The sequence below is a fragment of the Pleurodeles waltl genome, chromosome 2_1 (genome assembly GCF_031143425.1).
Source record: "Pleurodeles waltl isolate 20211129_DDA chromosome 2_1, aPleWal1.hap1.20221129, whole genome shotgun sequence".
In the NCBI taxonomy this organism is placed as follows: domain Eukaryota; kingdom Metazoa; phylum Chordata; class Amphibia; order Caudata; family Salamandridae; genus Pleurodeles; species Pleurodeles waltl.
The window spans coordinates 666777108-666801861 of NC_090438.1; the positions used below are offsets into that span (position 1 = coordinate 666777108).

Genomic DNA, 24754 nt, shown 5'->3' on the forward strand with positions numbered 1-24754 from the left:
ACATGCAAGACTGTATGTGTGAAGGTGTGTCTGTGAGAGTAAACATAGGTGAATGTTTAAGTGAGTGCATGTGCATGCTGGTCTTGGTATACTGAAGATAATTTGTTTTACAGGATAGAGCACTAGTGGCATACAGGTGGAGGATGTTCCTGATGGCAAAATGCATACATTGACATACTGTAGGTGATTCCTGGCATAAGGGGACACCATAGTAAAATACAGATGCTCCCATATTGGAGGTAATACTTGGCATAGGAGAGGACACCTATGGTATTGGGACGCCCTTGGCAAAGTGCTGACATTTGCATACAGGAGATAATTTGTTTATATATGTGCCACCCATGGTTATGGGGGCATCTCTGCCAAACATCTGGCAGTGGCATACTGTGCGTAATTCTTGCCATAAGAGGGGCACCTATGACAGAGTGCTGGCCTTTGAATACTGGGTATAATTCTGAACCCATGGCAAATATTGAAGATAATTGGGTTTGCTCCTAGTGAGGATCAGGCCTAGGGACACCAAGAAAGTACTGTAATACTTAATGAATGCATTTTTCACAGTCCGTCTTTTTAGCACAGTCGTTGGCTACATTGTTTTGCAAAATTATCCCCAAGTCTTCCTAGGAGATGTCTGGTTCTCTTACTGTACTTACTCGCTAGAACTTTGGGTGAATATTACATCCCACCATCTTCAAATATCATCAGCTACCCAAATGAGCAGTTTAAGCAGAGAAGGCAGTGTGTGTGTAGAGGGGGGCAGGTGCAGAAATGTACTAATGAAATTAAGAGGATTTTCCGACCTTAAAATGGATAGTATTGCTTACCTTTCACCAGTGGATAAACCCGCCACACTTAGTTCTTCTCAAATTATATTCAAAGATGGGTCATGTGACCCTAGCTCCACCAATAACTTTGTGAACCTGGCTCCCATGTGCATAGCTTGCCAAAGCAGGATCTTTGGAGTTAATTAAGATTTCCCTAGAAGCATTTTTTCTTTTACATCATGTGTATGAATTGGGAATTGAACTCCAGTACTTGGGAGAATGATAGCTTACTGAAGAGGAACGATTTTTCTCTCTTCTGCACAGTTGTCAACAAGGCCAGCATCTGACATTGTAAACACAAGTTTTATTTGGGCACTGTGAATTATTTTTTTATTTCTGAATTCTGTATCTGTCTTCATACTCAAAAGTGCAAACAATGTAATCAGAGTGTCATAATTTCTGTAATAACAGTATCCCAGTTGATCATATGATAAGAGCAAATGAAGGACGCACGACTTGGACGAGATGGAGTGGAAGTATTCCTTCGAGCTCTGTTTAGGCCGCCTGAGATCTTAGTGGTGGTGGCAGCTGTCACAAATTCACCTGTCCCCAATCGCGGAGACGACACTAGAGCCTGCATCCCCTCTCAGGACAATGGCAGATCCAGGGACAGTACCTCAAGATCTCCCAGCATCCAGAGGGTGAAAGAGCAAAATAAGAAAAAGAAAATTGTGGTACTGGATCTGCTCAGCAATGAGACTGCTCTCCTTAACAGGATGCGTCGCTCCTGGGACCTTCTGGGTATGCAAAGGTAGACGTTTACAGGACCAGCATCTCTTTTTATGTGAAGTTGCAGTACACTGGGAACAAGGCGAGGCAATTACCATCAATACACTAGCAAGCCTCTAATTTACGATGCACTACTTCAGTAACCGACACTTACAGGTTTCTTCAAAATCACAGCATAAGAGCAGAATAACCATATTCTTGGATGAAAATCTTCTGAGACTCTTGAGGAAGAACTTGAAATACTTATTGGATTTACTGACACTCTCAAGGTTACACTCAGTACATGGATAGGAATTAGGGACACTCCCAAGGTATACTAGAAACAAGGTTACACTCCGTACATAGGTTGGAGTTTAGAGTAACTCTAGGTATGCTAGAAACAAGTTTACACTCGAAACAAAGCATGGCTACACTCGGACCAAGATTGGAGTTACTGAGACTCCCAAGATTGTACATGGATTGGAGTTACTGGCACTTCCAAGGTTACATTAGGTACATAGGTTGGAGTTACTGACACTCCCAGGGTTACACTCTGTACATAGGTTGGAGTTAATGACACTCCCAAGGTTTGCTAGAAACATTGACTGGAGGTTACAAGGTTTATACCTTCTAACAGAACATTCTTATTGACACCTCTGTTCAATGGAGTAACACAGAATTAAGTCTCTGCTCCATGAGCATAAACATTTGAAGCTCCAAGGTTGGTGAGAGGGTCCAGAGTACGCTAGGAGCGTTTGAGGAAAATTACAGAGAAGGAACTGGTACAAGCCTAGAAGAGGCTGATAGTCAAGCCTGGCTTACTGCTATAAAGGATTAGTGCACACTACCCTGAAGGGAAAGTACTTAACCATGTCTAGTACTGTAGCTGAAATCAGAAGATGGCAGGAGTCTCGGTGCAAGAAGCTCAAGAGGAGGCAGAATCGTAGCTCATGAAGGGGAAGACACTTGAGGCATCGCAGAAGCGAGGGTCACGGGATCATGAGGAAGGCTTGGAAAATTAGAGGACTGGTAAATGCAGGCGACTCGGGAGGTGAGTGCAGGGATGATGATTGCGCAGGACGGGGACGAGGCCAAGTGCCGATGCAGGTTCAGTGGGGATATTTATACTGGAAGGAAAATTTTCCAGAGAGGCATGTGCCCCATGTGGAAGCGTGGAACATTCCACTGAACTGGGGAAAGATCATGTGTTGCATACAATGGATATGAGGCCTTGCATGTGGCAGGTTGAACGGTAATTGGCAACAATAGACAATTATAGCTGAACCCCAAGTGCATGATAGTACAATTCAGTGGTTCACAGTGGAAATGTAACTATCCTAACTCCACATGTGATATCTGCAGGTGCACAATAAACCAAACTTGCACAGCAACAGAAAAGGAGGGTCAATGGTTTAGGCTTCCTTGGAGGGAAATCATGGAGTGCTCAAGACTGGTAGGGGCCACAAGGGAAGAATGACTTGGAATACTTGGGTGGGAGGGAGATGCCCATCACACATAGGGCACAAGATGGAGTTGTGACAGCAGCACGGTTCTCTGCACCTGGGCCAACATGAGACAACAACTGTCGGAGAGCCTAGGATGCTCCTCGACTAGAGGCCACTGATATACCTGCAGGATTGACAGTGCTGAGGACGGCTAGGATTGAGGTCACAAGGAGAGGCAAGATGGTGGCTGTAGTCAAGAGAATGCCCTGCCACTGAAGTAGCCCAGCAACTTTCAGCACAACTGGTGTGGTTGATGTTCAAGCAGTAGCACCCAGTTTCCACCAAACCTATGGTGCAGTGAAATGGAAATGCAGCATGGTGTACTGTTTGAGCCATGCAGTGGGCAACATGGAGCTGGACCAGCATGGAGGTTTCACTGGGTCGCCTAGGGGACTGTTAAAGGATGAGGGCTCATCAGCCTCCTGCACACAACTGATCACATGATTTGTGACTATCTTGCTCTGACCAATTTCTGGGGAGACCTGGCTAAGAGCGGGGTGTGGGTGAGTTTCATTATGGACCATGGATGTTTATATACTTGAGGGTTGAAATGTACCACACAGACCTGATGATAACCCTGCGGGGATGTGTGGTTTCTTGGGAGACGTTACGTTTTGTAATGTGGGAATTTTCTGTTGGCAAAGATGGTGGAGCTCCCACACTTGCTGTACCATTTTGTCCTCTTGTGTCCCCCTTACCACACTATTCAGAGAACTTTGTGTCATACTCGTTGATTTAATTTGGGAATATGGGAGGTGCAGAGTGGCCCTAAGCATGTTCAGGCTTCCCATAATAGAGGGAAGCCTTTTTAGTTTCAAATTATAAGTTTATGTGACAGCCTGGTGTCAAGTGCTGGTTCATGGATCCACCATCTTCAGCAAGGAAAGGAACTTCGGTTCTCTGAGCAGGGGACACACGTTTCTATTCTTGCTGGGAGTGGGACTTGCAGAGTGAGGCTTCCTCATCAGTTGAGGATTTCTCAGTACTTTAGCCACTGATAAGCTGCCAAACGAGAATTTCTGATGCCTTACTCACCTGATATTCCTTTTATCAGGAAAAGATGGAGTTATCAACTGTTTGCACCCTGGTGAGATAAAGGGATTTATACGCTCAGGTAATATTAAATATAATAAAAGGGTGCGCTGGCCCTTTGAGGACGATGTATAATAGCGACATACCACTCAACCAATTTTTATTATATGGTGAACTTACCACAGCGATTAGAAATGTGTAGAGACCTGGAGCAAGGGAACTTGCAACAGGTGGTGTACAGCATTTGTTGCTTGTTTTGGTGAAAGGTAAGTTAGCAGTTACTCTACAGTATTGGGCTACAGTGGTTGTGAACAACTTTGGACGGGAAAACCTTTGAAACATATTGGTTACTAGAACTGAAAAGTGAAGGAAAGCTAGGATATGGGGAGTAGTGACTTGCGCTCAACCATACACCAAAAAAACTCTAGAAAGGCTAGACTTAAACAAATACAGTTTACTTTTTTTCATACAATATGCTTAACTCTTAGGAGATTAGGCCAAATGTCCCCTGCAGCTGGCACCCTACAGCCTAGATGCAGCACCCCAGATGCAGGATTTTACCATATGGTCTGGTGGTGATGTCTTGATGGAGAACTGGGCTGCCATTACAGCGCTTCTTCGTGGAATGACGGACGAACTTCCTCTCCCTGATCAGAGACATGCTTACTCTGTAATCTATTCTCATCTAAAAAGCCAACAAAAAAATGAAAGGCTCATGTACCTAGCACTTACTATGCCTGAGGGGCGCATAGCAATGCGATGTAAACTGAAGGAGGCTCCCAGCATAGCAAAATGGAAAGAGAAGCTGCAGCGATAGTTGTCACCAGAGGGCAAGTTTCTTCAGGTGGAGGACAGAGAGGGGAGCCGGGGCTGATACAGGTTTCTACTACCACTGGAGACAAGACAGGAGGTTAAAAACCCCTAGAAAGGGTGGCATGTCTGAAGTGAAATTCAGTACAGGATGGGAGACCTGTGGGTGGCCCATATTTTGCTCACATGTTGTGGATACCTTCGGCTGGGAGGTGCCTGACCCCCTCCCGACCTAACTATAGAACAGAGAGTGACAGCTAACAGCACCCAATGCATTTTCAGACTGTAATGCCTTAACCACTCGTGCTTGCAGTGGAAAAGAGGCTTGAGAATATATACCGTACAACACACAGCAGTGTAACACAGATCGACAGCCCCCAAATCTTTTGTTGATAGTTATGGCTAAGTTGATTATTGCAATGCATGATTAGGTGATAGCCTTGGGAAATCAAAAACATGTGATAATGCTGACACATTGTTTCACAATTTTAAAGCTGTGGTATTCGGAGGTATTGTGTAAAATGTTGCATGTTACATAAAAGTCCAATTTAACATGTTTGGAAAAAAAATTATTGTAGATGGGCATGCCTCAATCCTGATAATTGTTTCCAATACATTCTGGCCATTTTGGAAAGCTCTTCAAGACTCACTCACTGCTCTTAGTCTCTTGTGGTAATAGAAGAAACCCTTTGTATAAATATATTGGGGCTCCAAATAGTCGGCCCCCTTTAACTCACTCATCCAATACTGGAAGGAAAATGTTGGTTCAAATGTACCACACAAACTTAATGTTTACCACCAGAAAGTATGGAAGAATAAGTTCTAGAGTACGTTCTAGGTAGCTGAAGACCTGTGGTAACTGCACTGAGACATGTGATCTTGCTAATAGGTATGAACCTGCCAGGTATGTAGAGTACAGTATGTGGCAGCCACTGCTAGCGCCTTGTCGGAAGAAGAAAGACGCACATACCTAGTGAGCTCTTTTTTAGAAGGTAAATCAGCAGAAATGAATTTACCTACTGCAGCTCAGAACTCCAAGTGCTGAAAAAGAGACTGGTTTAACAGACCAGATTACACTGAGTAATGTACTTTTGATTTGTTTATCAGTACGTTTGATACCCAGGGTTATAGAGAAACTCAAGAGCTTGGGTGGGGGGTGTCTGTGATTGCTGTAAATTGCCCAAGAGAGGGAGAGGATCCCAGTCACCTCTACTTGAGCTACATATCTTTGGTTACCAAGTTAACTGGGCTACCTCTCCACAATTTAAAAAAAAAAAAGTTTCATCGTCACAACCTAGAACAAATAATATGTCTTAAATGCACTTGCCGCATTCACATTTTTACAGACTTATGTTTCCATTTGTTTCCATTACAAACATTGTTAATAACTAACATCTCAACTAGTGCACCCTGCGCACTTGCCTCTACCTTCATTGGTGCAAAAGCAGTATGCTCTGCAGAGGTAATCTTTTCAACAGATAGAGTGTGAAATGGATGCATTGTATTTTAGCCAGGATATTCATCTATGCTTGTGTGTGCGCCCCCATTTCCCATGTGGTCAGACACGTTTACTCACATGGACACATCTGCTTTGCCTTCCTAACGATTTATTTATGGTCTGAGTATCTTCTTGTGCTGCGTCTCGGCTGTGTACCCACTACTCTCTATAGTACAAGATACTGAAAACATCTTTATGGGGAGGCACATTTTATGGTATGAAGCTTACCTTATGGCATTGATGGCGTGAATGTTGGCTCTACACTAGGTCAAGACTGTTACTCCTCGCCAAAGTGCACAAGTACTGTTGTTGCATTGCTTTTAATAATGCAACTTTGAAGTTAACCCCACTGGGCGCTCTTCATATTTTTATGCCGTGCACAGGTCAAATGTATAATGAAGAACTAGATATAATGAAGAACTATATATTTAAACAAAGCAAGGAAGTTGTGATCCACATCTTATTTTGAGTTAATGCACATGGTTTATTTTATCACGCATGAGTAACAACCTACATGTAAACAATCTAGGTCATAGAGCCCACACAGTAGTGATGTTTGCGAGTTGAAGAGATATATTCTACTTTCTTGTATCTTCATGGTTCGTAAAATTCATATTGTAGTACTGCATGTCCATATGTTGAATGGGTCACTGGTGTTTCTTCTCATAGTAAATGATAATTTCACAGTGCTCTCTCAAGCCTGGTCAGAGGACTCATTTGTGAATGTCAGCAGTTCTGTGCCTGCTGATAATATTAAGTAGAATTGATCCCTGGGTTCTCATTTTCCAGGGATGTATCTTATTGTGATAACAAAGAAGAAGAAAATTGGGGATCTGTTCAATCATACAATTTGGAAGGCCACGGACTTCGACCTTCTTTCTTATAAAAGGACCATGTTACATTTAACTGATATTCAGGTATGTACCTAAAGAGATAAGCAGTCAACATCATAGCTGATTTCTGTTTTACTGTGATCTGAGAGTTGAATTCATCTAATTTCTGTGTTTACTTGAATAGTGCAAGCTTTTGAAGGTAGCTTAATGGCGCATACAATAAATATTTAGCAAACAAGGTGAAACATGGTACAGGGGCAATCTAAATGGGTGAGAATGAGTTGGGTCCTAAAAGCTGAGAAATGATTCACAGCCAATTAGGTATATATTGCTATTTTACATTTTGTGGAGTAGTTTTCGAACCTTGCTCATGCTGGAGGGGTCAGGGTTGATCAAGAATTCTCCAAGGCTGTATTTATTGAAATAAACAAATCCTCTTGGTGACTTTCTGAAAAAACAAAAATATATATTTGGACACTTTCTGACAGAACTACATTGAAATGCAGGAACATTCTCCTCTAAGGTAACAGAATACATTCTTCACAAAGGACATTCATTCTTGTGCTTGTGTTGTGCCTACTTAGTATCATTCTGAAATAATGTTTAAATTTTTTTAAACATTGACACATGGAAAGGAGCAAGCATGATGATGTGTGCGCCTAGGTATTCAATAGATGACGACAAGCAATCCCACACCCTTTTCGACCCTGGTTAGCCCTCATCAGTGAGGTGTAGCTTGGATCCTCTAGTCTAGCACAACAAGCAAGCAGCACGTCTGTGCATACCCTTGGCCACTTAAAGCATTACTTAATGCGCATGAAAGATGATGGGAGGAATTATTGCAAATAGTCCACTGGCAACCACTCAAGTGGTACAGTGGCTCAGTGTTACTCGGCCACTGTACTGCTTTATATAAAGGTGCACCTTATGCAAACCAATGCTGACCCTGCTCCTCATGGGAACAGTTCATCCGAACTGACATGCAATGCACCTCCAGAAGGGACCTCAAACAACCCTAGAGCACTTTTGCCCCTGTTAAGCCTCATCAGTGAGGATAGATTGGATCCTGTTCCACAGCAAGCATGAGTATAACCTTGGACACTTAGGGTGTTGCACAATACACTGAAAAAATGATGGGAGGAATCCGTACAAATGGTTTTATGACTGGAAGTCGCTCGAGTTAGCATTCCAACCCATGTATGCATAAATAGTTCTCGTTGTTCAGACACGTGTTTCTAGTGAGGATTCTGGTTCTCAGAAAAAACTAACCAATGTTATATACAGAGTTCAGGCCAAGTTATATATATGTGTGTGTGCAAGCAACACAAATTTGTTTTTCTGTGTAAAAGGGTTTTGTTGGCCTTTTCTACTGTGTTTGCTCTCTGTTATAAATGGTGCATAATTTGCGGCCATAGTTAACCTTGTTGCACTATTCTTCTTTAAAACATGGCTGTTGTTAGCAACGTAATACTGTTCACATTTTTATTAATTTCCTTTTTATTTATCATAAATGTTTATTTTAGAAAACAACTTCCATAAGACATACATTAAAAAATAAGTACACTACATATTAAAAACATCTAGACAGTTGCAAATGGCACAATGAGAAACCCTTATATAGATAGCAATCACTCATCACAAAGAAAAACAGATTTTTGAACAATTAATTATCCAGGCTTAGTCTTTTCTTTACAGTACCCTGTAAAAACCCTGCAATATAAAAACAGGTGTGTTATGATGTTAACAGTTGTAAAAACAAGAGCAGGCCTTGCCTGCATAACGTGCATGCCCTTAAGAAGAGTGATTCTAAATTTCCTACGTATGTCACTTCATATGTAAAAAAAACAAGATAAAATGAAGGGTTTCTTGTTTCAAAAAAATTATCGCTAAGAAGGAAGGTTCTCCACCAAAGACCACGCTTTGGGAAATGCAAGAAATGGATATATTAGCCAGAGGTGAAATCTAGTCAAAAGATAACAATGACAAAAATTATTAGCAAAAATTAAATGGGGCTTCTAGATTAACAAGCACACAAACAGACCCTTTTCACAATTCATGGTCATCCCTATTACATTTTCTGTGAGCAAGGAAATTAACCCTAGTCCAGGTTAAATCTGGTTTTATGATCTAATCAGGAGGTGTAAAGAACTCTGGCCTGAAAACCCACTTGAACATAATCAAGCCAGGCCATTTTTTGTGAGTTCCAGTTCTGGGTTAACCCAGATCGAAAGCCATTTTAAAAGAGATTGAAAGGGCAGCTGTATCAGTTATATAGCCCTTCACTTCCTCCTCATGAGCAATAAAGTAAGACATACCACTTGGCAGAGCCAACAAATGTATGAGCAAGAGATCCTTTATCACTTGAGGCGAGCTGGCCACATATCCCCAGAGTTTGCAGCCATATAGGGCTACAGGCTTCTTTTTTAGCATCATAATTATTCAGTAAGGTCTGATTTGGTTTATTCCCAAACCTGGTGGCAAAATCAAAAAGAGCTCCCTCGATCTTCCTGAAAAGTGACCATTTGGCCAAGATAAGGGGAGCACAGGAACTTGTCTGGTCAAACAGGACACCAGGGTATAAAAAACAAGGAACCCTGGAAATGTCCACCTGCGCAATAAGAGTGTTCTCTACTCTTCATGGATCTTAGAGCAACAACTGTAACATGCTACTTTCCCAAGTATGTTGATAATTCAAGGGAGGCTGCAAAACTCACAATAGAATCCAATAATCATAAAAGGCCAAGGACTGTCCTCGCTGAAAGGGCCACATCATCTGCTTAAAGAAGAACTGGAATAGATCTCTTGCCCGTTCATAGTAGATGGCTCTTGCAGTGATTGGCAGGCAGTGTAAATAAAAGCTGGGCTAAAATACAACCCTGCATAATCTTCTGATTAATAGCAAAATGATCTGTACAGCCCCTGTTCTCGCTATATCTAGCACAAGCAGTCCTGTGCTCCTGCAATCCGGCCAGGAAATATACAGTCTCTAAGGAGATCATCAAAGGCCATCGTTTTATTCCTGTTTGCACTGTCAAATGCTGACGTAAGATCCATGAACTCTGAGTGGATACTACCAGGCCTAGCTTCAGTAAACTTATTCATGATTAAATACAAGATCAATACCTACTTGATAGTGCTTTTCCCCAGTCTAAAGCCATATTGGATGTCAAAGTATCTGGTTCTGCTCAGTCCATTTTTGGTGTTGTGCTAAGATTACTCTTCCAACAATCTTGACAGTCAAATCATGTAATGATATTGACCTATAACACCTAGGATCTGATTTGGTACCATTTCTGTTGATGGGAATAATCACAGAATGTGATCACGAGGAAGGTTTACCAGTTTTAACCACAGCATTTAAAAACAGAATAAGCAAGGGGAGCCCACAAGCTGCCACAGTTTAAATAAATATAAGGGGACCCCTCGGGCAGTGGCCTATTTGCTGTTGATCCACACAGTTGCTCCCCTGACTTCACCCAATTCAGACCAGAGATTAGAATGTCCCAGTACAGCTAATAGCTCTGCCCCCACACCTAAAAGCCACAGAACCATAAACGCCTCTAAAACGGACCACCCATTTATCCGTGGCAATAAAATAATTGAAGGTCAATTAACAATTTCCCAAAATTTGGCACAACAATTTAAAGAGCAAGCATCTGTCAATACCTCCTAGAATTCGTGCCTCAAAAGAGCCCTCCTATTTTTAATAGCAGCTTTGTAATTCCGCCTATATTCGGTCACATTCCCTCAAGTAGACCTGAGGAAAACCATTGAGGAAAAGACCTGGGCCCACTGACCCCCACACCTCCCTTGTGGATTTACATAGCTTTTGCTCTTGAGCAAACATTAGTAAAAGCAGCCACCAAACGCTGGTCTACAGAAAGGCATGCCTTAAGGTCCCCATTGTAGTTCATAACCAACTCTGTCACTAAGGACAGTTGGCAAATCCTCATCATTTGATCCTTCTCCCTCGTGCAACTATCAAAACATCATCGCCCTTCAAAAGCTTGGGAAGATCTTGGGCTCCTGTGATGTCCTAAATAATAGAGATTGGAATTAGAATTAGGTTATGATCACTCCACACCTGACACAAAATATCCTAAATAGTTACTAATGGACATAATGGTGAAGAGAGAAGACCAAAATCATTAATAGTAGCCTCCCCCTCCCTTTATATATTGGAAAAAAAGATTTATCGAGACCTCCCCCTACACACCGCCCAACGGGTAGCTTGAAATCACAAATGATTTCATTCAATTCCCTCTTCCCCCAACCCCCTTTAAGAGCTATGCTTAAAGTATAGAGAGTGACCCTCTACCTCTTGTGGACTAGGCCTATCAAACCAACAATTGACATCACACAAATACTAATTAAAATATCTAAAAATAACCTCTGGGATAAATGGGTTATAATCTAATCTCAGTTGCTCTAAAAAGGCATATAAAGTGGACAACTAAGCTGAGGTCTTGGTAAGAGCGTTGGAATTGTAAAAAATCAACAAGTGAATGATATTAAATTTAGAAAACATTATCTTGACCCCAGCAGGTATGCAGAATCTGTATCAAATGATTTAACGATACAGCCCAGCTCGCATGGCACAAATGTGGCAATACTCTCCTTCCAGAAGTAGAGGGGATAGCCCTGGAAAAGAGAGTAGTAAAACCATCCATAAGAAGAACACTAGATACATCCCAAGTTTCCTGTCAACACTAAGTACTAGAATAATGTAAAAACTTTCAGACATTCAGTTTACCCATCACCCCTGCAATATTCCAGCTTAACATCATCTTCTGGCCCCTCTATCTGAACCTTTTTATAGGGCGTGTGTATATCATGTGAACTATTAACCATTGAGGGCCATACGAGTTGAGTACATCCCTTCAAGAAAACTCAGTGTAAAGAACCTGTTGGCAGTTGGCACAGCAAACTAGTCTCTAATAGGTGCTTCCAAGGAGTGCTGCAGATTGGGAGCTAATCTACGATCCATGGGGGTTAAACAAAAAAAACGGTCAGCGGGTGGGCTGAAATTCCTTAAGGAGGCAGTGCTGACCCAAAATTCAAGTTACCAACCAGCCCTTTATTATCAAAATTGACCACCACACGGTCCCCAGACTCACTTTTCCGGCAGCAGCCTTCCTAGCCCACTCTCCTGGCCATCAAAATTGGCCTAAATAGCAGAAACCAACTGAAATGTTGGGCTGTACACCAATTAACAACTTTTTAAATAAGTTGCTGTGTGGTTTCTTTACACCCCGCATACAGTGGTGAGGCATAAAGGAGAAGCATCAGGCAAAAGATCTGAAACCGCAGGGCAAGAAGTAGCACTTGTGTTCCACCATGAGGGCAAATGCTTCCTGCTGTTACCCATCAAAGATGTTTTTGGTCCCAAAGACCCTGATGGTGGAACGAAGGACCTGGTACTAGACTGTTTCCAGCAAGGCATAATAATCTAGTCTCGTACTGCTGTTGCAATTGAATTCGACTCCCTGCCTTTCCTTGCCTGAAAAGAAATGGGAAGGGATAACTAGATTGGAAGAGAACAAGGCAGGAAGCTATCTAGGCTAAGGGAAGGAGAGCAAGGCAAGTAGGCCAGTATTGCAGGCTTATCATAATTAGCGATAGCTTGCTCTATGGCAGGTAGCCTACCCTAAACAGGGTCAATCATAGTTTTAACATGACATTCCAGTTTATCAGAGACATAAGATAACGGCTGGTCCAACTGCGTCAAACTACCAATAAAAGCATGGTCACTGTTGAGGTGTACCGGCCCAAATACCTCCATTTCAGTTCCCTTATCCCAAAATGACCTGCCAATACCAATAGTCCTTGAATCAGAGATCCCTCTTGTTCATAGTCTAGACGGATTCCTTTTTTACGTTTACAAGCAGTTGAGTCGAGCTCAGTAGAAGGTTCTGCCATCACAGGATGGATGTCAGCAACAGTCAGTAAAGCTGATGCATAGATTGTGATGAAGGACCAGTGAGTCCCATGTTCCCCTTATTACTTTTGGTGGGAAGTCTATTGGCAGTAGCCCCAGCAGGCCCTCCCAATCTAAGACTACCCAGACCTAGTTCCTCCTCCACAGTGGTGATCTCATATGTAAGTGCCCCCACTGCTGAGGTAAAAAGCTACATAATGGAAGAACTGATTCCTAATAACACTCATGTCTGCCAAGCTCTTGAGAACAGTGGTTGTTTTGTTATTGACCATTCCAGTGCCCATCGGTTATTCTTTGCTTATAAAAGTACTTTAGCCCAACCACTGAGGCAAATGGTAACAAACCACGCCCCTGTTCCCAATGCACAAAGCCCAAGAAAGCTGAATATAATAAACAATGGTTCCAGGGAAGTAACTTGATAACAGCACACCACCAACAGGCAATCACCCCTGACAGTCAGCTGATGACAGAATCTTGCCCCCACCTTTGGCTGCAAGCAAAAGCAGCCAAGGTGCCTTGCTGCCACTACAATAAATAGAGCACAGCCTAAACAGGTGACTCCTGAAAGGATTGAGTGGGAATAAAAACCCCAAGCAGGAAAGCCAGAACTGGTATTCACGTAACATGTGAGTTTAAAAACTTCAACAAAGGAAAAAGAGGCCACATGAAAGAGGAGGAGCCAAGCCTGGCCTCCTCCTGGGCCCGCTTTTGCCTTGGTCTTCTCCTAGGCCACGCCCATCCTGTGCAGCTGGGAAGTCAGAAATGCTATAAGCATAATGGTATCCTCGCCAATACAGGGGGAATGCTGGGTACTGAAGTCCAGTGTGCTGCCGGCACAGCAGGGTTAGCATGAATCCTTGGTAGCACCCATAATGCTTTCTGTGAGCCAGGAAAGGGTCCGGCGCAGTGAGGACGTCAGCACCGTTGTAAGCATGATGGTAGCCAACACAAATCACATGAGGAATGGTGAGATCTAAAGTCCAACACAGCTGGGTTATTTAGAATCCTTGGCGGCACCCTCACCTCCTTCTGTAAGCCAGGAAAGGCTTTGCTTGCCAGCATAAAGTTTGTCATTTGTATTCCAAGCTGTAACTCTTTGTTTTTTATTGAATTTATGCCAGAGAGTCACAAGATTTTTGAAAAGTACTAGTGCTGCAGTGGTCATAATACCCCCAACCCCCTTCTGAAATGATCAGGTTGTGTAACGTTTGTTTCATTAGCGAAAAAAGGAAACAAGATTATGCTGGCTGTGGGATATCCCATATCGCAATTGCTTAAGATCATGCAGCTCTGTTCCCATTACCCAGGTAATACCGCTTTACATCTCTGCTTGGTTCTACAGTCTCCTGACAATCCCCTACTGTGTGGCGTAGTAATGTAGTCCAGTATTTATATCTCACACTTTTATATGTTAATATGGCATTGGCTCAATGCTGCCTGTGCTTTTTAGCATGTCTATTTTATCGCTGTGCTGTCATTATGACTGCTAAGCCATAAATATGATGAAAATATTGGTCGTTATTCAGCAGTGTATAATTCATTAACTCACTTGTTACAGTGAAACACCAGAAGGAATACATTGTCTGGAGGTATGATCTAGCACCTGAATGTATTTAATTGCCATAATGAGCATAACTATTTCTCACGTTTAGTGAGTTCGCTATTGTGATCTTAATGTGCTGCCAATATCATCAGTTTAAATTGGCAGAATACACATTTAGGTCATACCAAAATTAAAAAATATGCTTTGCACCATATGCTAGGCCTTTGAATGCCACATTATTGAAAATAAAGTGTAAAATGTTAGGTTGCTTTTGCCATGACAGCTAGAAGGGCGCAAAGAAAACCTTGCTTTTTCGGACCTTGATATGCAAGCACCATTCAAAGTCCCTCTAAATTCATAGGTGTTGTTAACCTGGTTAAAAAGAGAGCGATTTGTTGTGAGAATTGGCGCCTGTTGTGTTGTTTTTTTTTCTTTAGTTCCTGAATGTCCACTATGAAATTAATTCAGGATAGCATCCAGTGCCTCATCTGTTCACCTTACGATAAATACTTTTTGTACTAATAAAGCATTATGAGCCATCCGGCCTCTGAGATGTCTGTAGCTTACCACTGTCCTCACTTCATCTTTTGCTCTTAACTGCAAGTATTATTTAGCACGTTGTTGTCTGGGTCTATATAAACTTGACTGAAGAACATCTTAAGTTCCTGTTGTCATTTTGGATGGTCTTGCCTCTTCGCTATCAGTGTTTTTAGTTCCGTGTTTTTAATTCCCAGTATGTGGTCTCGCAATTGAATAAAATGATTTCCCATGTGAAAAAAGGATTGTTTACTGTTGGGCTGTAAGAGTTCCCTCCAATCTTGAGTTTTAATGCTCACTGTCAGTGCTGTGAGCTGTTTGGTCAAAGGTTTGCTGGAAGGCCTCTGCATTTGGCTTTTAACTGTGACAGACCCCTTACAGTGCTTGTTCAGTCAGCCCATTGTGTCTCAAATCCTTTGTCACCGTTTTCCTTTTTATTCAGGATAACTTTGCTTGGTTTTATGTAGGTAATCTTGCTAAGCTATAAAGCTTCTTGCATCCTACAGGGATCAGCTGGAAGACGGTCCACTCCTTTTCATTTTGTTTCATCTGAATCAAGTTTTTATGCCTGGATCCCCTTTCTTGTAAAGTTCTGCACAGTGCATACCTGTGTCATAGTTTGGCAAAATCCAACACTCTTTGTGCAGTTGCACAATATTACAGTGTTCACCCGCTCTGCAGAGCAAGCAGCCCACCAAAACTGACGTGCCACTCCAAAAGCAGGGTCATGGGAGTGGAAGATATAGTCTGTCATAGTTTTTAGCTAGGTGTGGAGACTACTCCCCTTGAAGGCTGGAGGCACATGCTCAAATCCTGTCTTCGTATCTCCTTCAATGCTTTTCAGATTTGCTTATATATCCCTGCCATACCTGTTGTTCTTAAGCCTCTCTCTGTCCTTCATAGATTTGGGTGACATAACTTGACATGTTTCGTCACATTGTGGGGTGACTCTAAAGGTGGTGTGTCTCTGGGTATGCTGGTATAAAGCAAGAGACAAAGGTAATCCCCTCCTTTTCATGGGGAATATGTAATTGCAAATTAGCCGAAATCGGTCCCTTGTGTCGTACCAATATGTGATCTGCAGTATAAATTGCATTGAATGGTGTTTGCAAAGTGCACACATTCTTTTCTACATATCTTTAGCTGTTCAATTAATACAAAGGTAACTTTTTATGGCAATAATTGGGTAAATTACCCCCATAGTTCAGAAAAGTATGTAATAAATGATGTGATTATTGCTTTCTAAATGTAGTAAATTTTCTAACAGTCTGCTCATGAACAGTTGCAGGACAACAAAATCTTCCTAACAATGATCAGCCATGTCTTGAGTGTGGATGGGTTTTATTTCTCTGCAACGTATGATCTGACGCACACACTGCAACGGTTATCCAACACCAGCCCAGAGTTCCAGGAGATGAGTCTTCTAGAAAGGGTAAGGTACTTCAGAAATAACAATCTGTAGTGGTTGCAACTTGCCTATCTCCTTGAATAAAACTGAATGTCTTTGCGATGTTCTAATTCAAATTCTAATATAAAGTCAGTCAAATGTTACCCATTTTGATTCTTGAATCATTCAGGCAGTCATTAATGTCAGTAACGAAATAGACGCAAAGCATGGTTTAATGCACTCTGTTAGGATTTCTGCTGTTCATTTAGAATTTTGATGATTCCTTGTTTAAAAGGCTTATTTTCCAAAAGCTGAAGAAAGCACATTTCAGCTTACCAAAAACAGATATTGATTATGTTCTGTCCCTACCTTAACGTTCCATAAGAAGTATACACATTTTTTCAAGCAATGTTGGTAAAGCTTGACCGCATTCTCCAATAGAACATTTTTGTGGTGATAGCAACAGTCTTATTCACTTTTATTTTAGCAACTTTTATCAAAATGTTTAAGGTGTTCCACAAATGTATGGCCTTTGAATGCTCTCTATAATCACAGCACATAGTTTTAATGCCAAACAATAACCTTAGGCTAAACCTTTGAACAGAATAGCGACCAGATTAAGTATCAGATTACTGTTTCTTTTTCTGTTATACTAAAATGACTGCCTATTGGCATTTTGAGGGCCCAATAGAATATTATGCCCACAAAATAAGTGAACTTTCTTTGTCAGTTCTACCTTGGTATAACTTTGCAAATGTTTCTGCTATTAAGAAGTCATTGTCAAGCAGTAAACATGGCAAATTAATGGACTTCATCGGAAAATGTTCAAAGTTTGACTTATTTTTTAGGGTTAGTCGCCCTACAAAGCAGGTAACCACTCACCTTAAAAATTCCCTGTTTTGAAAGTGCTATCTTAGTAGGACCTAAGTGGCTGCAATTAACTGTTATTGTCAATGAGAGGAGTTCTTCGTGTACACACAGAGTTGTAGTTATCATTAATGTCTAAAAACTGTACTACCACTTATGAATTAATTTTAGGGAGCAAGTATGGATCAAGCCTAAAGCCAGGTGTCTGAAAAAAGGCCAAACAAAAGTAGTGGTGATATTAATTATGGATACCACTTGCTGTGTCCAGTAGCAAACATTCACAGTTGTTCATGGCTCCAAAGAGAGCGTGGGGTTTCGAACTGCCAAGTTCAAAGCAGGGGATCCTTTTTCAGACTGAATGTAAAACACTTCTGGGGGACCCAAAAATACTTTGACTCATGTCATTCAGCAGCACATAGGTGATTTTCTGTTTGTAGTTCATAACTGATAAATGACCTGTTATGCAGTCAGACTACTTTAATGGTGGTGACGATGACTGACAATCTCAAGTTTGGGTATAGACCATCTTCCTGTTGTGGAGATTTGTACGTGTTTCCCTGGGCAGATTACATGTGTGAAGTTTGTGTCCTGTGAGAGGGGCTACATGAAAGGGCATCCCTGAAACTTGAAGAGTAAGCATTATCTTTCTCTAGCAGTTCCAAATAATTCAGTCGGATCTGAAGTGACTATTGCAGCTGAAAAATGCCTTCTGAAACCCCTTTATTAACGTCCTACACTATAGTGTTTTGAAGATGCCTGCTTAGATTGTCTTATCACTAATTGGTTTAATTCAGAAATTGTCTTTTATTGTGAGCGATAAACCAGTCCTTCAGATGTTGTACCTGTTTAAAGAAGGGGAAAGGGCATGCCACTTTTGACTATAGCAATCTTTGTTGGATCATCCTTGTTTCAAGGCAGGAACTTACAGAGTAGTCAAGCTAATGGATAATAAGCAAGTAACTAATCTGAAGGAGACACTCAGGGAAAAATATATATTTGACATAACAATGAAAAATAAGTGTATTCTTTATGATTTGTTTATATCAGTGCTGTAGCTGTGTTTATATATTCTTTTTGTTTCAGGCAGACCAACGATTCGTTTGGAATGGGCATCTTTTAAGAGAGTTTGCTGCTCAGCCAGAGGTATTATGAACTTGTTAGCCTAATTGCTTGTTATATGGTCTCATACTTGTTGAAGAATTGATGGACACATCCATACTGGGCACGTGGAACAGTTGTTGAGAAGATTTAAATATTTTGCAAAACATAATTAGTAATGCAGTATGATAGACAACAAGTTAATCCAATTTTAGGCATTAATGTGATCTATCAGTGGATAAACCAACAAAGATCACAACAGTAAAGATTATTTCTAGAGTCTCTTAATGACTGCATTGTGGTAATTTTAATTGCATTACCTTGCCTCCTTTTAGATACAGATTATAAACAAAGTAACTGCATTTCTATAACTCAAAATTGGAAGGTGCTAGATTGAATACCAACAAAGTAAAAAGCAAATAAAGTATTGTCATTTTGGCCTTGACAAGATTTCTCAAACCCCTCACTGGTCTCACCAGAAACAACAATAGGGACAACACTACCATCCTTGCAAATCCTCCATAGGTAGAGGATGCCAACAGAAACAGTCTGCATCACAGGAAACCCATTGTTTAACAGTAATTCACTACTTCCCCCTTCTCTGTCAGCCACTCCAGTGGGGTGAGGTGGGGGAGTATTGTCAAGCATCTGAAAGAGTGCTGAAAAAATGGTATTTCATAACAGCGGACATATGTCCAGAATTAATACTCTTTGTTTCAAGTTCCCTCCTCCTTCTGTTTCACCAGCAAAAACATATGCAAGTCTGACAGACCCATAAAGGAAGTTGAACATTTATTGCAGAAACAATGCAATGCTGTGGAAGAGGTTCCTGACCTCCAAAGAGGATTGGGAATTTATTAGCGATCCTTTCTGGTCTTGAAAAAGGACCAAAAGGAAAGTTCAGACTCATTGTAGATTTAAACAAGGACACAAAGAAGGAAAATTCAGGATGTTGGCATTGCACCTGATCTGTTCTTAACTACATCAAGGAGACTAGATGTGTTCAAAAGACCTTCAAGATGCCAACTTCCGACTTTCTGTGATAATAAAACATTGAAAGTTTCTTTCATTCATAGTAGGCTCAAAACATTACCAATACAAAGTCCTATTTTTCTGACTAAAATCAGCTCCTTGAACATTTTCAAAATGTATGACCATCGTCACAGCTCACCTAAGGAAAAACAACATCTTTGTCTATCCTTACCCAGATGACTGGCTAATAAAAGGCATATCATCAAAGGAGGCATTGGAACATTTTCAATCTTGCCTCGAAATATTACCTGCGTTGGGTATTCAAAGAAAACTCAGAATGTCTACAACTTACCCAGCACAAAAAATACAAAACCTTGGAACAGTATTTGTTATACAGTCCGCAAAAGTGGATCCTTCGGAGAAGAGGTTATCATCAGTCCTTCTGAAGTGCCACACTCTCTTGCACACTTTCACAGCAATAAATCAGATCTCCTCTCTTCTGGGTTTGATGGCTTCTTTAATTTTGTTGGTTGATTCCACATGCAAGACTTCACCTGAGGCCTTTATAATAATGGTGAGAGGACCACTGGAATCAATTACCAGACCACTGGTAGAAAAAACTGAATCTCTCACAGTCTGCAACCCACTCTTCCACAGTGGGAACAACCAAAGAATCTTTTAAAAGGGTTATCCTTCCAATTGGATTTTCAGTTCAAAAACTAGTCACAGATGCATCTCCTCAGGGATGAGGAGCTCACATGGGACACTTGCAGGAAGTATGGTTGTATAAGGAAAGGACCTATTACATCAACCTCCTAGAACTAATAGCTGTTTACTTGCCTCTGAAGTTAATAACAACAAACTCCTTTTTTGTTCAGACAATATACCATGTATTATCTAAACAAGCAGGGAGGAACTCACTCGAGACCACTGTACCTCAAATCTGAAGCCATATGCAAATAGTTAATCACCAGGAACTTAACAATAACAGTTGTTCACCTTAAAGGTGTTCATAATGTACAAGCAGACTCGCTCAGTCGAGTATTTCAAGAAAACCATGACTGGGTTCTACACAACGGGATCTTGCAAGACCTTTTTCAAGACTTGGGGCTATCCACAAATACATTTGTTTGCAGATGCAAACAGAAAATGCCATGATTACGCATCAACATTCTTCCAACCAGGGTTGAAGGGGAATGCCCTTTCAATAGACAGGTCAGGGAAATTTCTGTACACATTTCCCCCAATCTCTCATACCAACATTTCTCCTCAAATTCTACAAGTCTAAAATCAGAATGATTATAATAACACTGAAATGGCCTAGTCAGTGGTGGTTCACGGACCTTCTTCTCTTGTCAGAACAACCACACAAGAGAATGCCGTACAGACAGTATCACAAGTTCGGAGGCCATGTCTTAAATCCAAGCTTCCATTACTGAACTTAACGGCCTGGCTCCTAAATTCCTCCAATATGGTCATCTAGGTCTTACACAAGAGTGCATGAACATACTACATGATTTCACCAGAATATTGTATGTCTTTAAGTGTTAATGGTTTTGATTTTGGTGTATTCAGAACAACCACATCCTTGTGTCGAGAAGAACTGCTAATAATTACCTACTTCATCTGGCAAGGTCGGGTTTACAATTTATTTTATTTTTTTATATTGAAGTACGAATTGCTGCTATAACTCCCTACAGAGAATCTCCATCACAAACCTACATTTTTAGAATGCCTGTAGTTAAGGACTTCTTAGAAGGTATTACACAGGTATTTCCTCCAGTTAAACCACTGTCCCTTTCTTGGGAAATGACCATTGTTCTATCTAAATTAATGGGAACCCCACCCCCTTTGAACCCACCCATAAAGTCTTCCATGGAAAGCTTCTTTCTTACTCTCTATTAGCTCAGTACTCCGGGTAAGTGAAATTCAGGTGCTATGTGCTACTGAACCCTGCACAGTATTAGTGATAACAAGAACTCATCCCAGCTTTCTTCCTAGGGTGGTTTCAGAATTTCATATTAATCAAACCACCTTGTTTACCTACATTTTTTCCTAACCCATCAACTCGAGTAGGGATATCTCTACATTCTCTAGACGAAAAGAGAGTCCGGAATTTTCTCTGGACAAAACTAAAGGTATACAACAATCAGACTGTTTTAATAAATGATAGCCCAGTAAGAATAGGCCTACCATCATCGAAACAATCCATTTGTAGATGGCTAGAGTATTGTATACTACATTCATAGCAGCTAGTTAAGAAAACTCTACATGGTAGACCTAAAGCTGCTACAATAGCCCTTTTAGAAATATTCCTGTTTCAGAAATCTGTAAAGCTGCTTTGTGGAGTATGTTTATACTTTTACTAGATATTATTGTGTAGACTCAAGGAGCCAGCGCAGATACTCAAGTAGGGCAAGCTTCTTTTAGGAACCTTTTTGGTGATTGCTGAACCTGTCCTCTTTTTTTTTTGTCTGTCTTTTCTTTATGGAATGGGTTTGCTATTCTATTTGATGCTTATGACATGATGAGGATCCCCTGGAACAGAAGGAAAAGTTACTCAGCTGTAATCCTAGTTCTTTTACAGGGAATCTTCATCAAAGGCATAAACAACCTTTCAACCTCCTGGGACAAGAAATAAGACAGTTTTCATCATTTCTTTACCAAAGAACCTCTATTTTCCGTAAGATGAACGGACCCAGCTGTCACCTGTGAGGCATAATTGGATGTGGGGTGTATTGTGAGGTTCTTAAAAGCACAGTGCCAGTTTATCTCTACTGTGCTTTGCATTGAAACCTATTGGCTAACAATGGCACACATTCACTTTCCTTTTCCTTTTGAAAAAAGGTTTTTGAAAGATTTTCTACGGTCACTTTTCTATCAGTGACAAAGTTTTAGCTATTTTGATTCTTTTTTTAAATGAAAATTAAATTAAATTTGGCTGTTTTTAGCCTTGCTTTCTAGGCTGCAAACATATCTGTACAGTTTTGTTGTACAAAGTTAGCTATACATATAGTATAATGGTGAAAGTGCACTGGGATTCCCGTGTGTTGGCGGGACTAATCAGTACTGATGATGTTGATGAGGATTTGCTTGGAAGAGAACAAGGACTGCAGATGAGTAACTTTTCCTTCTCTATCTGCTTGGATTTTTTGCCATATAAGTCCAGAAATAATTGGCGACGAATGATCTCATTGGTCAAACACAATATTAGACTGATCCTGAATTAATGTAACTTTGAGGATTACACTGTATTTACAATCATACATTCCGGGAATGTATAACAGATTGAAACCATTGCGAAGACATGGCCAAATTCCTTCTCCTGTTATGATGTTTTGGTAAAAGCAACCACAGTTCACCTTTGGCAGTCTATGCAAATGTAACAGCCGTCTGTTGTTTCTGTGTTGGACTCTTGCATTTTCAGCTGATATTCCATTCAGATTATTTGTCAGTATGAGTACAAATCATCTTTTGCTAAGGCAGCATACATGTCTTTTCTGTATCATGATTCGTTGAATGCAACTTTTGAATCATCTATGTGGCCTACTTACGCTTTTTTTTTTTTAAACCACAGACCTTCATATTCTTGTCTTAAGAGCAGATGTCCTCTTTGACACAACAATGCCTAAAAGTATTTTTTGTTGAACAGCAGGATTTTCTAGCCCCTTGAGCCCACCTCCCTCCCCATTCTAGTTTAGTTTCCATCCCATACTGGATTGGTATTCAAAGTAGTCTTGAGCCAGGGTATCTGCAAGTGTATGAGCACAAGAGTTCCTTTGGTGAATAACACGTAATGTTCTGTCATGATTAACAGACAATACAGCCACAGAAGTGGCTGAATTATCTGTCTATGCCTGAATTACCTGCCTATGCCTATTTGAAACATGTATATTCTATTCAGTGCTGACGTACAACCCTTTCATGATGGTTCCCACAAACAATAGGCTAGAGCAGTTCGATTAAAAACAATGTTGAACATTTATTGAAACCGATTTCACAAGCATAACTGTCCAAAATAACCAGCCTAGACTTTCTCTCCTCGCCTAGCAGGGGCAGATGCCAAATAGGACAAGATACTTTTCATAGAAACATAAACACAATGTCCATACATGTTCGTGTTGGATGTCCCATTTTTTTTATTTTTGTCCCTGAATTTCTATTGTATTTTTAGTCTTTGTTGTTGTTAAAGGACCTTTAATTTTAGACCTCACTCTAAATAGACTGCCTTCTACTCTCCGAGAGGTAAACCCACTGACTATATGTAAGTTACATCTAATGACCATTGGTAACTGAAAAACCCTTGGTGTCATTTCTTCGAAAATCGGATACTGATACTGACACAAACATTGTTTGTCTGGAAGGAAATGTTAAGGAAGGTGGGAGCTGACCACTGTGCAAATCTGTTCCCTACTTTTTCTCCCAGGTCTGTCTGGTTGTAATGCATTGTTCCGTTGCAGAGGAAGCCTCCTGGACTATTTTATTTGTTTTGTGGCCCCATCCTGTGCAGTAGCATCCCATAAGCAAGAAAAGCTACCAAGTCTGGGTGATTAGGCTTTTATACTTTTACAGTGCACATGAATTGTCATTGGAGTGATATCCATCTGCAACAACGTTTTAATGTAAGCCGGAGCCACACTCCAACAGAGTTACATCATGACCATTCCTTCATAGTCCCTGTAGAGATCCTCCCTGTGCTTTAAAGCGCGGAAGGGGAGAGTTGGGGAGGGGAGACTTCTGTTTTGTCTGTTGGGAAGTTCAGCCTTCCCAGATAACATGAAGTATTCTTTTCACCTCACAGTAGATCTGTAGGAGGAACACAAGGAACTATTCTTCAGTTGTAGGTGTGCCTCCTGATATGGTGACTCTTTATGGCCCCTACACCACTGTACTAATCTTTGTTTTTGTGTAGAGAGCCCATAAACCCCTCTTTCTTTCCCGCATATCTTCTACCCTTCACTGTATGTGGTATGAGCACAAGTCCATTAGCAGTCGCTTGTCCTGGTTGCTGTTAAAGGTCTTATCACCTGTTTAGCCTAAGTACTGTATAAGGCTGGTGCTTGAGAAGTGGTTCTGAAAAGTCTTTGTGTTCCCTTTTTGTTTTTGTGGTTTCACTTCCAAGGTCCCATACATATCCCTTTCCGCTGTCTAATGTCTCACATTGAACTGGAGCCGTTTCATCTGTTATTCCCACCCTTGGGT

The 24754-nt window shown here is 41.0% G+C and overlaps 1 protein-coding gene across 2 annotated transcripts in view; it reads left to right on the plus strand.

The window, feature by feature from the left end:
• Positions 1-24754, plus strand: part of SACM1L (SAC1 like phosphatidylinositide phosphatase) — a 270638-nt gene that overhangs the window by 66345 nt on the left and 179539 nt on the right. The window contains exons 4-6 of one of the 2 annotated variants that reach the window (XM_069216268.1): positions 7167-7294; positions 16496-16660; positions 18566-18625. In XM_069216268.1, coding sequence (XP_069072369.1) covers positions 7167-7294; positions 16496-16660; positions 18566-18625 — 353 coding nt within the window. The remainder of the gene's footprint in view (positions 1-7166; positions 7295-16495; positions 16661-18565; positions 18626-24754) is intronic. The other variant, XM_069216274.1, reaches the window with a different exon arrangement.